Source organism: Rhinatrema bivittatum, chromosome 6 (genome assembly GCF_901001135.1).
Source record: "Rhinatrema bivittatum chromosome 6, aRhiBiv1.1, whole genome shotgun sequence".
Taxonomy (NCBI): domain Eukaryota; kingdom Metazoa; phylum Chordata; class Amphibia; order Gymnophiona; family Rhinatrematidae; genus Rhinatrema; species Rhinatrema bivittatum.
This window is the reverse complement of record NC_042620.1, coordinates 265,628,101-265,642,629: the sequence shown is the minus strand read 5'-3', so window position 1 is coordinate 265,642,629 and position 14,529 is coordinate 265,628,101. Positions and strand designations below refer to the sequence as shown.

General features: G+C 47.1%; 1 protein-coding gene across 2 annotated transcripts in view; it reads left to right on the top strand.

Moving 5' to 3' along the window:
- The window catches only part of ENOX2 (ecto-NOX disulfide-thiol exchanger 2), a 292,330-nt gene that overhangs the window by 40,099 nt on the left and 237,702 nt on the right, over window positions 1-14,529 (top strand). For both annotated transcript variants that reach the window (XM_029607117.1, XM_029607116.1), the window contains exon 2: window positions 2,514-2,654. In XM_029607117.1, coding sequence (XP_029462977.1) covers window positions 2,585-2,654 — 70 coding nt within the window. In that variant the 5' untranslated portion in view covers window positions 2,514-2,584. The remainder of the gene's footprint in view (window positions 1-2,513; window positions 2,655-14,529) is intronic.

Sequence of the window (14,529 nt, the reverse complement as noted above, 5' to 3'; positions counted from 1 at the left end):
GGAACTCCTCCGCGGGGAATCCCAACGGCTTCACTGGCTCCCTCCCATCTTCAGAACCTTTACAATATAACTTTTGAAGAAATCTATAGGTGAGATAAATTTAAGCACCGGAAAGTTGAGAACCTTTAAATTCAAACTTCTTATTGTATTTTCTATATTCTCAATTTTCTTAGAGGCAATTATATCAGAATGTACCAAGCCTTGTATTTTTTTATAAGAAACAAACTTAGGGGGTCATTTTCCTACTGTATCGCACGCAGTGGTGTGGTCTTCCTTCTTGCCCTTGGCTGCTGAATGGTGGTGCTATTGTCCTCCTGAGTGGCTGCATTTCCTGGGATTTCTGGTAAGTGTCAGATCCAATCCCTAGATTAGTAATATTACACTCCTTGTCTGACCTCAATATTTTTTCTGTTTGAATGGTTGTCTTTTTAATAGTTATGAACATGTATTGTTTAGTTGTCCACAGTTGGCTTTTGCAGAGAATACTGGCTGGCTGATGTCAGTACAGGGGTATATATATCATGATGTTGAGGGACCATTAAAGTCCTCTCTCCACTCCCCTCTGTCATCATCGGGCTCTTGGGTGAGTGTTTCGCTGTTGATGGATTCAAAGGAGGGATTGACAGGTATACCTTTCGATCCCCTGCCAGAATTGCTGGAGCATTCCTCTCCACTGGAGGACTTTTCATATTCAAAGTTCCTGGATAAACTGGTAAAAGCCATTAATGTACATACGAGAAAGGATACAGATCCTTGCACAGAGGTGTTTGATATTCTCCATGTTTTAGAGATGCCATCTGAGCCTGCTGCCTGTGCAGTTAGTGTAGCTGGGTTCAAAAAGGTTTGGATAAGTTCTTGGAGGAGAAGTCCATTAATGGCTATTAATCAAGTTTACTTAGGGAATAGCCACTGCTATTAATTGCATCAGTAGCATGGGATCTTCTTAGTGTTTGGGTGCTTGCCAGGTTCTTATGGCCTGGTTTGGCCTCTGTTGAAAACATGATGCTGGGCTTGATGGACCCTTGGTCTGACCCAGCATGGCAATTTCTTATGTTCTTATGATATCTGTTAAGCTGCTGCTTGGTTATTTGTGCTTGTGTAATCTGTTAACATTGTAGTTCACTCTCCACAGGGGAGTCCAGTTGCTTTCGCAGTGATTGCTCAGCAATGTAACCCTAAGCTTGGACTCCCTACATGTCATGGCTAATTCAGCTCTGCTTATCAGTGGAGAAAGCGAGTTTGCTTATCTTAAATGGGGTTCTCTACAGGCAGCATGATGAATTAATCATGCTTAATACCCATTCGCCTCCCTGGAGAGTTGAATATCTAGCTAAAGCTGCTGAACTCAGAGAGAAAGCTATTGGGTGCCGTTCAATGATGTCACCCATTTGTCTTGGCTAATTCATCCTGTTATTTACAGAGAACCCAATTTATGGTAAGAAAATTCTCTGTCATCAAATGATGTGCTATAGTATATTTTTATTTTGTGCACTTTTACTATAGAGACACTCTTCCTTTCCTTGCCATAATACTATCTTAGTTGTAACCACACAATTCAAACTATTTGCGCTTGTATGGGGTTGTCAAATAGTCCATGTTTATAAAAAGACAACCTTACTTCTCTCTCTCTCTCTCTCTCTCTCCTTTTTTAATTTTCTTTCTACTATTGCTTGTATAGACTTCTATGTCTGATTTCTTTAAGAAAAATGGGAGTCCCTACATGCAGTGGGGCAAAAAAAAAGACTGTCTTAGCCTGTTACTTATAGCAGTGGTCCCCAACCCTGTCTTGGGGGCCCACCAGCCAGTCGGGTTTTCAGGATATCCACAGTGAATATGCATGAGAGAAAATTTGCATGTTATGGAGGCAGTGCATGCAAATTTTCTCTCATGCATATTCATAGTGAATATCCTGAAAACCCGACTGGCTGGTGGGCCCCCAGGACAGGGTTGGGGACCACTGCCTTATAGTATTTAGTCATCTGGTAACTGTAGGTAGCCTAACAGATTATTTCATTTGATTTCCACTTGTTCAATGATAAAATGTGACATTTATCTTTCCCACACACATTTGATGCAGGGAGTCGTTAGAACACTACCCCATGCTCATGAAGAATCACAATGCTATTTTTTGCTGCTAACTCACAAGGCCAAATCTAGTTTTGTTACTGTTTCAGTGTAAGTGATATGATGTGCAGGTCACTTAGGTGTTTTGTGGAACCCTGGGTATGTCAGCACAATCACTAAAGTGCAAAAGATTGGAAATGGGATAGCATCTGAAAATGTCTGCCTTGAGATTGCTATGGGCTGATTTCTACGTGTGTGGTTATATACTTGGGGGTTGACTATTATAGCTGATGAAATATTTGCCTTAATTTAGTGTACATGGGTTTCAATATTTTTTTATTGCTTATCTTCAATGCATATATTATTGTTCTTTCAGGTGATATAAGGATAGCTGAACAAGCTAGATCATATATTCAACATATATTTCATTTCATAACTTGTATTTATAGGAATCAACCAGTCCACTTTTGATCCTGCCAACACCAATGAACCACTGTATTTTAATACAACCAGAAGCCCAATGGCATCAGAAAGGCCTTTTGAGAATGGAAGTGACTCCTACAAGAAAAGGAAGAGAACAAATTTTGAAGGTAAAAAAACGCATCTGGAGATTTTTTTTCATTTTAGGGAAAATGAGCTAAATCTTTAGCTAAATTCATGAACTTTATGGGCCTTTTGTCCTATTCACAAGGGCTGGGGTTGAAAGTCAATATTTGGAAATTGTTCCAACTTGGTATCAGGGCTAGTGCAAGGGTATTAGGCATGCTTACAGCCTTGTGCCTTCCCTCCTGGTTGTGCTCTCCCCAATTAATAATTATCGGGCCGATACAGTAAAGTCTGCGGGAGAGCGAGCGTTCGCCCACTCTCCCGGCGCACGCACCGGCCACTCGCCGGTGCGCGCGATGCAGTATTTAAATTAGGTCCGGTGGTAGATCCGGGCAAAAGGAGCGGCAGCTGTCAGTGGGTTTGACAGCCGACGCTCAATTTTGCCGGCGTCGGTTCTCGAGCCCACTGACAGCCACGGGCTCGGAAACCGGACGCCGGCAAAACTGAGCGTCCGGTTTTCGGCCCTACAGCCGCTGGCCGAATTCAAATTTTTTTTTTTTATTTTTAATTTTTTTTCACTTTTTTTACTCTTCGGGACCTCCGACTTAATATCGCTGTGATATTAAGTCGGAGGGTGCACAGAAAAGCAGTTTTTACTGCTTTTCTGTGCACTTTCCCGGTGCCGGAAGAAATTAGCGCCGACCTTTGGGTCGGCGCTAATTTCTGAAAGTAAAATGTGCGGCTTGGCTGCACATTTTACTTTCTGTATCCCGCGCGCATACCTAATAGGACCATCAACATGCATTTGCATGTTGAGGGCGCAATTAGGTGCAGGCTAACAGTGCGCTCCATCAGAGCGCACTGTACTGTATCGGCCTGTATGTATTTATAATAGATTTTACGAGAAAAAGGATATTCAAAGTGTAGTTTTCTGAGATAAAAATATCACTGCATGCATATTATATTTGCATGCATTGCTGTTATCCAAACCAGAAAACCTTGCAAAAAAAGAAACCTGTAAACCATATGGTACAAGACCCATAGTAATGCCTGTTGAGTGTGGGCTTGGCCCTCAAGAAGCTATGAGAAAATGGAATTACAAAATAGTAATATCAGAACAGCATTAACTGCTAGCACTCAAAACAGCAATGTTCCTACATATGAAAAGTCAACATTGCAAATATTACACCAGGCTCTAAACATTAGCATACTGTTACCTCATGACGCGCTGCGGCACCGAAAGCCCCTGCTTCCACGTCTGTTCGCCGACGTCTCCCAGCAGCAGCGCGGGCCGACACGACCCGAGTCAAGCCCCGCCCCTCACGGCACGTCTGATTTCAACCCGGAAATTCCCGCGTTTGTGTGGGAACTTCAAATATTTAAAGAGCTGAGCCCAGCACAATCTCGCCTCAGCTACAGGCTTGCTTGTGCTGGTGCTCCTGTGTTATTTTGCGATTGTCCCTGCATCTGATCTCGGAGTGTTGCCTGGACTTCTCTGTTTGCCGCCTGCATCTGACCTCGGAGTGTTGCCTGGACTTCTCTGTTTGCCGCCTGCATCTGATCTCGGAGTGTTGCCTGGACGTCTGTTTGCCGCCTGCATCTGATCTCGGAGTGTTGCCTGGACGTCTCTGTTTGCTGCCTGCATCTGACCTCGGAGTGTTGCTGGACTTTTCTGGTTGCCGCCTGCCTGTGACCTCGGACTGGACCTGGACTTCTCTTTTACTACTCGTCCGACTCCTGGATTGGGTCTGGGATTCTCCGGCCGTAGAGACTCCTCTCGCTAACGCTACTGCCTTGGAGGTAAGACCACGGTCTACTGCGGATTCACATACAAATCATAACAGATAGCTGAGGCCATGGATCCTGTAGACCTTTCAGCTTTACAAGCCATTCCTGGATTAGCAACACATATTCAGCAACAACAGGGAGCATTAGATCAAGTTTCGGGAGAATTGGAGAGATTGGTGGCTCGAATGGATGTCCTCTCGATAGCTTCTTCAGCAAACTCAGCTCCCTCAGTACCCCCTCCTCCCATACGATTGCAGCCTCCTCAACAATGTCGTGGCTTTTTGAATCGATGTCGGATGCATTTTTCACTCCAAGCAGCATAATTTCCTACAGATTGAACCAAGGTCATTTTTATTCTATCTCTATTGGTAGGACCAGCATTGGCTTGGGCTTCTCCATTTTGGGAGAGAGAGGATCCTTTAATGGACAATTTAGAACTATTCCTGAAAGATTTCCGTTTGATATTCGATGAGCCGAGCCATACTACTTCTGCAGCCTCCGACTTACTACAAATCAAGCAGGGATCTCGATCAGTAGGGGAGTATGCCGTCCAGTTTCAAACCTTAGCTGCTGAACTACGCTGGGGTAATGACAGTCTTACTGCCATCTTTCGACAAGGTCTTTCCGAAGCCATTAAGGACGAACTTGCGGGCCGAGAAATTCCAGAATCCTTAGAGGAGTTTATCCGCTTGGCTATCCAACTTGATCTGAGATTTCAAGAAAGAGCTCGGGAGCGGGCCATTGCCAGACGACCCATTCGATTGGCCCCCTCCTTTCAGAGACCCTTCATGGCTCCAAGGACTCCAGAACCTCAAGTCTCCAGTGAGGAACCTATGCAGGTCGACCGTTGTCATTTAACCTCCGAAGAACGTCGGTGAAGAAGAATGAATAATCTTTGTCTGTATTGTGCTGGCACTGGACATTTTATCAATAAATGTCCTAACAAGTCGGGAAACTCCTGGTCCTAGGACTGGTAGGAGAGGCCTCCTTGGGTTATGCTACTCCCTCTCCACAAATATTAATTCCAGTTTCTATAACTCTCCATGATGACACATTTCATTTGCAAGCCTTCTTGGACTCAGGGGTGGCGGGTAATTTCATCGAGGAAGGAGTAGTTTGCCAATATCAAATTCCCACAGAACCATTAGCAGTTCCACTTATGGTGTCATCTGTCTTGGGACAACCGCTGGCGAAGAAAATTTCTCATATCACCAGGCAGTTTACTCTCAACACTGGAGTACTACATCAAGAGACTATTCAACTATATGTTCTTCCCTCTTCAGTCAATCAAGTGATCCTTGGATTACCCTGGTTAAGGATCCACCAACCCCAAATCGATTGGGGTACCTTACAACTGACCAGATGGAGCACACATTGCCATCAGAATTGTCTAAAACAAATCCGTCCTGTCAGGCACACTATCTCTTGTTCACTTACCACACCATCCGCATTACCCCAAGTATACGCTGAATTCAGGGATGTTTTCAGCAAGAAGCAGGCAGAGGTTCTTCCACCTCACCGCACCTATGACTGTGGAATAGACTTAATACCAGATAAGGAACCTCCCAGGGGTAGGGTTTATGCCCTATCAGAACCCGAATCCAAAGCCATGAAGCAATACATTCAGGAGAACCTGGCCAGGGGCTTCATCAGAAACTCCCGGCTGGGGCCGGATTTTTTTTTGTGAAAAAGAAAGATGGATCTTTACGACCTTGTATCGATTACAGAGGACTCAATAGTATCACCAAGAAGAACCGATACCCTATTCCACTCATTTCAGAACTTTTTGACCGTATGAAAGGAGCACAGATATTTACCAAACTTGATCTTCAAGGAGCATACAATCTAATCAGAATACGTGAAGGAGACGGTTATTATGAATATTTAGTTATGCCATTTGGGCTATGTAACGCTCCAGCAATATTTCAAAATATGATAAATGACATTTTCAGAGACCTCCTTTATTCCCATGTCATCGTATATCTTGACGATATATTAATTTTTTCCAAGAACGAGACGCAACACCAAATCCACGTTAAACAGGTCCTCCAACGACTTCGGGAGAACAGATTGTATGCAAAATTGGAGAAATGTCTCTTTCATCAGCAACAATTACCCTTTTTAGGGTATATTGTATCTCGAACAGGTCTTCGCATGGACCCTGAGAAACTCAAAGCAATTTTGGAGTGGCCCCAACCGGTGGGGCTCAAGGCTTTGCAACAATTTTTGGGATTTTCTAATTATTATCGCCAATTTATTCCTGGATATTCTACTTTAGTAGCACCATTGACTGCCCTAACCAAGCGGGGAGCTCCGAATCGGGTTTGGGCTCCTGAGGCCATCCAAGCCTTTCAATTCCTAAAGAAAGAATTTGTAAAAGACCCATGTTTACAACGTCCTGACCCTGAGAGACCATTCATTCTGGAGGTCAACGCATCCGCCCTAGGTGTTGGGGCGGTTCTCTTACAATCCTGTGAGTTCGGAGGGTTTTCCACTTGTGCATATTTTTCCAAAAAATTCTCCCCGGCAGAAAAGAACTATACCATTGGGGACCAAGAACTATTGGCCATTAAGAAGGCACTTGAGGAATGGTGACATCTTCTGGAGGGGGCCACATTTACTATAGACATTTATACTGATCACAAGAATCTAGCTTATTTGTCTCAAGCTCAATGCCTAAATCCACGCCAAGCCCGTTGGGCACTGTTCTTCAGTAGATTCGACTTCAAGCTACATTTTCGACCCTCCGAAAAGAACATATGTTGCCGATGCCTTATCTAGGAGTTTTTTTTCCGGATGACACTCCTGAAGCGCCCAGGCATATTATCGACCCAGCTCAAATAATACTAGCAGCCACTTTCACTGTTCCTGTGGGCAAAACAGTCGTACCCAAACGTTCGAGATTACAAGTATTACGTTGGGCTCATGATTCTGTCTTCGCCGGACACCCTGGCAGACTTCGAACCATGAATCTGCTGTCCCATCATTATTGGTGGCCACAGTGGGCAACTGACATCAGAAGATATGTTGAATCATGTCCTGTTTGTGCTGCCCAAAAGACATCAAGACAGCGACCTAGTGGATTATTACAACCTCTTCCGGTTCCAGATCAACCATGGAAACACATAGCAACCGATTTCATTACAGACCTTCCTCTTTCTGAGGGTAATTCTGTTATTTGGGTTGTCATTGATCGATTCTCCCGTATGGCACACTTTATCCCTCTGCCTGGATTACCCTCTGCATCAGAGTTGGGCCGATTGTTTCTTCAACACATCTTTCGAATCCATGGTCTGTCTTCCAGTATCTTATCTGACAGAGGAGTGCAGTTTACGGCACAATACTGGAGAGAGCTCTGCAAAAAGTTTGGGATAGATCTAAACTTTTCTTCCGCTTATCATCCACAATCCAATGGACTAACTGAATGGACTAATCAAACACTTAAAACATTTTTACGTTGCTATGTCAACCAACGTCAGGACGATTGGGCATCTTTATTGCCCTGGGCAGAAATGTGTCACAATAATCATGTTACTCAAGCCTCTGGTTCCTCACCTTTCTTCCTGGTCTTTGGGAGACTGTCACGGATTCCGCTCCCCTTTCCTACCTCGTCTGCCTGTCCGGCAGTAGACCGAATGGCTCGGTCCATGACAACCTTATGGAAGAAGACTCAGGTTCTATTACAGCAAGCATCCAGCAAAATGAAGGTAGAAGCTGATAAAAGGAGGAGACGGGAATTCCCGCTTAAACCGGGAGATTTGGTGTGGCTCAGCACACGAAATATTAAATTACGCACTCCCTCCCTGAAATTCGCACCTCGATTTATTGGACCCTTTCCGATCGAGAAGCAAATAACTAGAGTATCCTTTAAACTTCGTCTACCCCCTACTTTACACATTCATGATGTTTCACATCTCATTACTGAAACCAGCGATCCTATCTTGGCCATCTAAGAGGCGTAAGCAGACAACCCCATCCGTTATTCCAGATGGTTCCCATTATGAAGTTAAGGATGCCCGACGATCCAGGGGTATTTTACAATATTTAATCTCCTGGAAGAATTATGGCCCGGAGGAGAATTCATGGGAGCCAGTTCATAACATACAGGCTCCTCGCTTAATCCAGGAGTTTCATAAACGTTTTCCTTGGAAACCTTGCCCTCTGGACAAGAGAGATGGCCTTTACGGGGGAGGTACTGTTACCTCGCGACATGCTGCGGCACCGAAAGCCCCTGCTTCCACATCTGTTCGCCGATGTCTCCCAGCAGCAGCGCGAGCCGACGCGACGCGACCCAAGTCAAGCCCCGCCCCTCTTGGCACATCTGATTTCAACCCGGAAGTTCCCGCGTTTGCACGGGAACTTCAAATATTTAAAGAGCTGAGCCCAGCACAATCTCACCTCAGCTACAGGCTTGCTTGTGCTGGTGCTCCTGTGTTATTTTGCGATTGTCCCTGCATCTGACCTCAGAGTGTTGCCTGGACTTCTCTGTTTGCCGCCTGCATCTGACCTCAGAGTGTTGCCTGGACTTCTCTGTTTGCCGCCTGCATCTGACCTCAGAGTGTTGCCTGGACTTCTCTGTTTGCCGCCTGCATCTGACCTCGGAGTGTTGCCTGGACTTCTCTGTTTGCCGCCTGCATCTGACCTCGGAGTGTTGCCTGGACTTCTCTGTTTGCCGCCTGCATCTGACCTCGGAGTGTTGCCTGGACTTCCCTGTTTGCCGCCTGCATCTGACCTCGGAGTGTTGCCTGGACTTCCCTGTTTGCCGCCTGCATCTGACCTCGGAGTGTTGCCTGGACTTCCCTGTTTGCCGCCTGCATCTGACCTCGGAGTGTTGCTGGACTTCTCTGGTTGCTGCCTGCCTATGACCTCGGACTGGACCTGGACTTCTCTTTTACTACTCGTCCGACTCCTGGATTGGTTCTGGGATTCTCCGGCCGTAGAGACTCCTCTCGCTGACGCTACTCCCTTGGAGGTAAGACCACGGTCTACTGTGGATTTACATACAAATCATAACACATACATATTAGGAAAACGGAAAAAGTCAAGCTGCAATAGATGCTTACACAGAAACTATACGCTAGCAGAATACCTCACCTTAGTCACACATGCATAATACAGACAGACCCTCACCAAATACAGAATAAAGAGATCATAAAGTATAAATAGAGACAAAAACTGAATTGGAAACCATACCAAGCCAGACTCTGTATGTAATGCAACAATGGAAAAACAGAAATATTAGGAACAAATCACCACCAAGGAAATACAACATTTACTACTAAAACTAACAATAGGAATTAGTATCAGAACAATTGTGCTCTTTATCTAATAATCCAAAGGCTCTTGCCCGCAATGGACTTCAACCAGCATCATACAAAAGAGCACCCAGTTCACATCACATACTTTTTTCCATATTCTCATAACCTATCAAACTATTTTTTGTTAATCACATTTTTCCATTTTTGTAGTCTTAAAATACTTTTCCTAAAGAATTTTTTGAAAATTTTAAATCACTTATCTTTTGATGAAATAAATCTTTCTTTTTCTTTAAAGCACAGCTTAACAGCTATGGTGCTTAAATTTCAGTCCCAAAACACTCCCAACATTGACAAGGTTTCAGTATTATGCATGCCTTCTTCAGGGGAACCAAAATTATCCTCTAGTTTGGCCATCCCAGCTCATAGAACAGACTGAAATGGCCATTTCCCTGTACGTACCCGGATCAGTCCAGACTCCTGGGTTTTGCCTCCCCACCAGCAGATGGAGACAGAGAAAGTTGTAACAGGCTCTGCCATATATACCCAGGTGCCACCCACAGTCTGCCAGTATTACTCTGTCTCCAGCAGATGGTAGGGTGGCCAAACTCACAGTCTGAATAGTTTACTTAGTAGATGGTTTTTTTTTCCTGGTTTCGGTTGTTTAAAAGTTATAAAGCTTTTAATTAAAAAAAAAAAATAGTAGTAGTGTTGGCAGGTTAGTCAGGATTTTCTTGTGATTCAAAAGGTCACCGGTGTGAGAGATTCAGCCTCCCAGGGGGTCAGCAAGTCCTGAGGGGACTATCCCCTCTGGTGTGAGGCGGCTGTGGCAGGGGCTGAGAGCCTTCCTTTTGCCTAGTGCAGCAGATGCTGGGATGATACCGGGGAGCCTGGATCACTCACCCCAGCACCACCGGCCAAGGATCAACTCATCAGACCGGCAAGTTAAAAAAAAAAAAAAAAAAAAAAAAAGTTTTACTTAATTTCCTCTCCTTTCTGTCTTTGATGCGGCTGTGGGGGCGCTGCGTTTAGTCGCTCGTTGTTTTTTACTTTACGTCGGGGTGATGCTGCGTGTGCGGCTCTGGTCGGACGCGCCTGTCTAGAGACGGACTCTGTTCTGCCTGCCTCCCCGGCGGCGAGGGACCCTTAGCGGGGGCTGGGGGGGGGGTCGTAGTTCGCAGTCGGTCGGTAGCGCTGGCAGTAGGGGAGCTCCCAATTCCTCCTCCCTGTTCTCTCCCGCCGAGCGCGGGAAACGGCGCCATTTTGAAGGCCTTTGCAGCCGCAACTCAGGTGGTGGAGGGGAAGGGGAATCTCCTGCCGCGGCTTTCTCCACAGTGGCCGGATCTGAGGGACCACGCAGAGATCCCAGAGCTGCTACCTGAATCTTTAAGGAACTACAGGACAGACCTTTAGCTAAACCTGCTTGTTGGAAAGCCAAGATGTCAGGAATGGAAGCCCATGTGGGTACTGTCCCCCGGTCTACAAACCAGGACTCAAATATCTTCCACACCCGCACATAGGAGAGAGAGGTCGAAGTCTTCTGCGAACATAGCAAAGTGGTTACCACCGCATCCGAATAACCTTTGTCTTTCAGATGCTGCCTCTCAAAAGCCAAGCCGCTAGACAGAAGCGATCTACCTGGTTGAAACAGACGGGTCCCTGATGAAGAAGGTTCGGAAGAGATGGCAACCTCAGAGGTCCTTCCACCGCCAGGTTGACTAGATCCGCAAACCACGGCCGACGCGGCCACTCGGGAGCCACTAAAATCACGCCGCTCGGGTGATCCTCTATCCTTCTGAGCACCCTGCCTATTAGAGGCCAAGGGAGAAACACATACAGCAGGACAGTGGTCAGCCAAGGCAGAACCAGAGCATCCACGCCCTCTGCCCCTGTTTCTCTGCGACGGGTAAAGAAACGTGGAGCCTTGGCGTTCTTGAATGTGGCCATTAAATCCAGGCACGGTGTGCCCCATCTGTCGCAGATTATCTGAAAGGCCTTGTCTGCAAATTCCCATTCCCTGGGATCGAGACGATGCCGACTTAGAAAATCCGCGTGAACGTTGTCGACTCCGGCAATGTGGGACGCTGCTATACTGAGAAGATTCCATTCCGCCCACTCGATTAACCATCGAGCTTGCAGCGCTACTGGTTGACTCCTCGTACCTCCTTGCCGATTGATGTATGCAACCGTGGTCGCATTGTCGGTCAGCACCCTGACTGCTTTCCCCCTGACAAGTTTGGAGAATGCCAACAATGCCAGTCGAACCGCTGTGGTTTCCAGACAATTGATGGACCACCGAGATTCTGCCGGGGACCAGCAGCCCTGCACTGACTGTCGGAGACAAACCGCTCCCCAGCCGGACAGACTGACATCCGTAGTTACCACCGTCCAATCCGGTAACACCAAGCACTGTTACCAGCTACATGTTAACTGTTAAAAAATGTCATAGTTACTCTTGTTAAAATAAGTACCCTGTAAAATTGTTATATTGGTTACACTGTAAAGCACTGTTGCTGATCACTTGTTATTTGTAAACCGATCTGATGTCCAACAACGAAGGTCGGTATAGAAAAACCATAAATAAATAAGGGAAACCCCCCCCCCCCGGCTCATATTGTCTGACAGAAGCCACCAATCCAGACTGGAGCGAGCAGCCTCCGTCAGAGGCAATTGCAGGTGGAACTGTTCGGAAACCGGATTCCAGCGGGAAAGTAAGGCTGATTGCAATGGGCGCATGTGAGTGAAGGCCCATGGGACCAATTCTAGAGAAGAGGTCATGGATCCCAGAACTTGCAAACAGTCCCAGACTATCGGAGAGCACTTGTACAGTAACGTTCGTACCTGACCCTGCAACTTGGTAATGCGGTCGGGCGTTAAGAAAAATCTCCCCTGACGGGTGTTGAACAATGCACCCAAAAACGCCAACGACTGGGAAGGTATGAGATGACTCTTGGAGAAGTTGACCACCCATCCTAGATTCTTCAGTACTTGCAGCACTCGCTGAACAGCGGTCTGACAGAGCAGCTCTGACTTTGCCCGAATCAACCAATCGTCCAGGAATGGGTGAACCAACAACCCCTCTCTGCGCAACTGGGCCGCTACTACCACCATGATTTTGGTGAACGTCCTGGGTGCCGTAGCAAGACCGAAAGGTAAGGCCTGAACTGGTAATGGCAACCCAGAATGGAAAATCTCAGGAACTGCTGATGATCCAGTCTGATCCCGATGTGTAGATATGCCTCTGTCAGATCCAGAGATGCTAGAAATTCTCCCAGCCTCACTGAAGCCAGAACTGACCATAACATTTCCATGCGGAAGCGTGGTATCCGCAGGCACCTGTTGACGCACTTTAAGTCAAGTATGGGCCTGAAGGACGCTTCTTTCTTTGGCATGACAAAGTAAATGGAGTAACGCCCTCTTCGTTGATCTGCTGGAGGGACTGGTACTACCGCTCCGAGGTCGACCAGGCGCTGCAACGTCTGTTTTACTGCTCGACGCTTTGTGGTGTACCCGCATGGAGAGATCAGAAACTGAGGGCGAGGCTGGCGGACAAAATCTAAAGCATAACCGTGTCTTATCACAGAGAATACCCACTGATCTGTGGTGATTTTGACCCATTCCTCGTAAAACAGGGACAATCTGCCTCCTACCCTTGGCACCGAGGACTGGGCCGGCCGGCCATCATTGAGGGGACTTACCGACTGACGTGGCCTGAGCGGGACTTGGCCTGCCAAAACGTCTGCCACGAAAGGTCTGAGGCCAGCCCTGTTGCCTGTTAGAATTCTGCTGAAACGAGGCCGTGGGCGTTCTAGGAGCCCGAGAACGTTGACCTCCCCAAAAGCGGGCATGGGAGGAAAAAGTCCCCCTTGACCGTGGCCTGTCCTCCAGCAAACATTAAGACTTATTCTCTCCCCAAAACTGTATCATATCCTCAAGATCTTTTCCAAATAACAGCTTGCCCTTAAACGGTAAAAAGCCCAGTCAAGACTTCAAGGAAGCATACGCAGACCAGTTTTGCAACCATAATAGTCTACGAGCCGAAACCGCAGACACCATAGCCCTAGCCGACGTGTGCAGCAGATCATGCATAGCATCAGCACTATAAGCCACCACTGACTCCAGGCGGCCCACCTGTTGAGCTTCCTCCTCTGAGAGATTTTCATTTGCAAGTAGTTGTTGCACCCAGCGAAGACCAGCTCTCAACCCAAAGTTGCTACACATGGCGGCTCGGGCACCTCAAAAATCTTAAGTAGTAATTCCAACTTTCGATCCTGGAGATCCTTCATGGCCGTGGGCTCTGTCGGCACGCGCAAGGGGGTGCACATTTGTGCAACCTGCGCACGCCGAGCCCAGCGTGGCCTGCCTGTTCCCTCAGAGGCCGCTCCGATTTCGGAGCGGCCTCGGAGGGAACTTTTCTTCGCCCTCCCCCCGGCCCTATCTAACCCCCCCCCTACCTTTGTCGGCAAAGTTACGCCTGCTGAAAGCAGGCGTAACTTTGCGCGCGTCGCCGGCAGCCCCGCTCCGTCCTCCGGTCCTGGGGGCTGGTCCGGAGGCCTCGACCACGCCCCCGGGCTGGCGCCACGCCCCCGGGCCTGCCCCCGAAACACCGCGGCACGCCCCTGAACACGCCCCCTCCCGCCCCAGTAGATCCAACTGGATTTGCCAGGTTAGAAATGGAGTGGCTAATGTGAGGAAATTGGTTCAAGTCTTATGGTCAAATCTAACAAAAAGGGAGACAAACTGGTTGCAAAATGTCAGTACAAACAAAAGAAAAAATTACACCCAGAACTAAGCTTTACATTTTAAATCACTTACAGGCCGATACAGTAAAGTTCGCGGGAGAGCGGACGAGCGCCCGCTAATTTCTGAAAGTAAA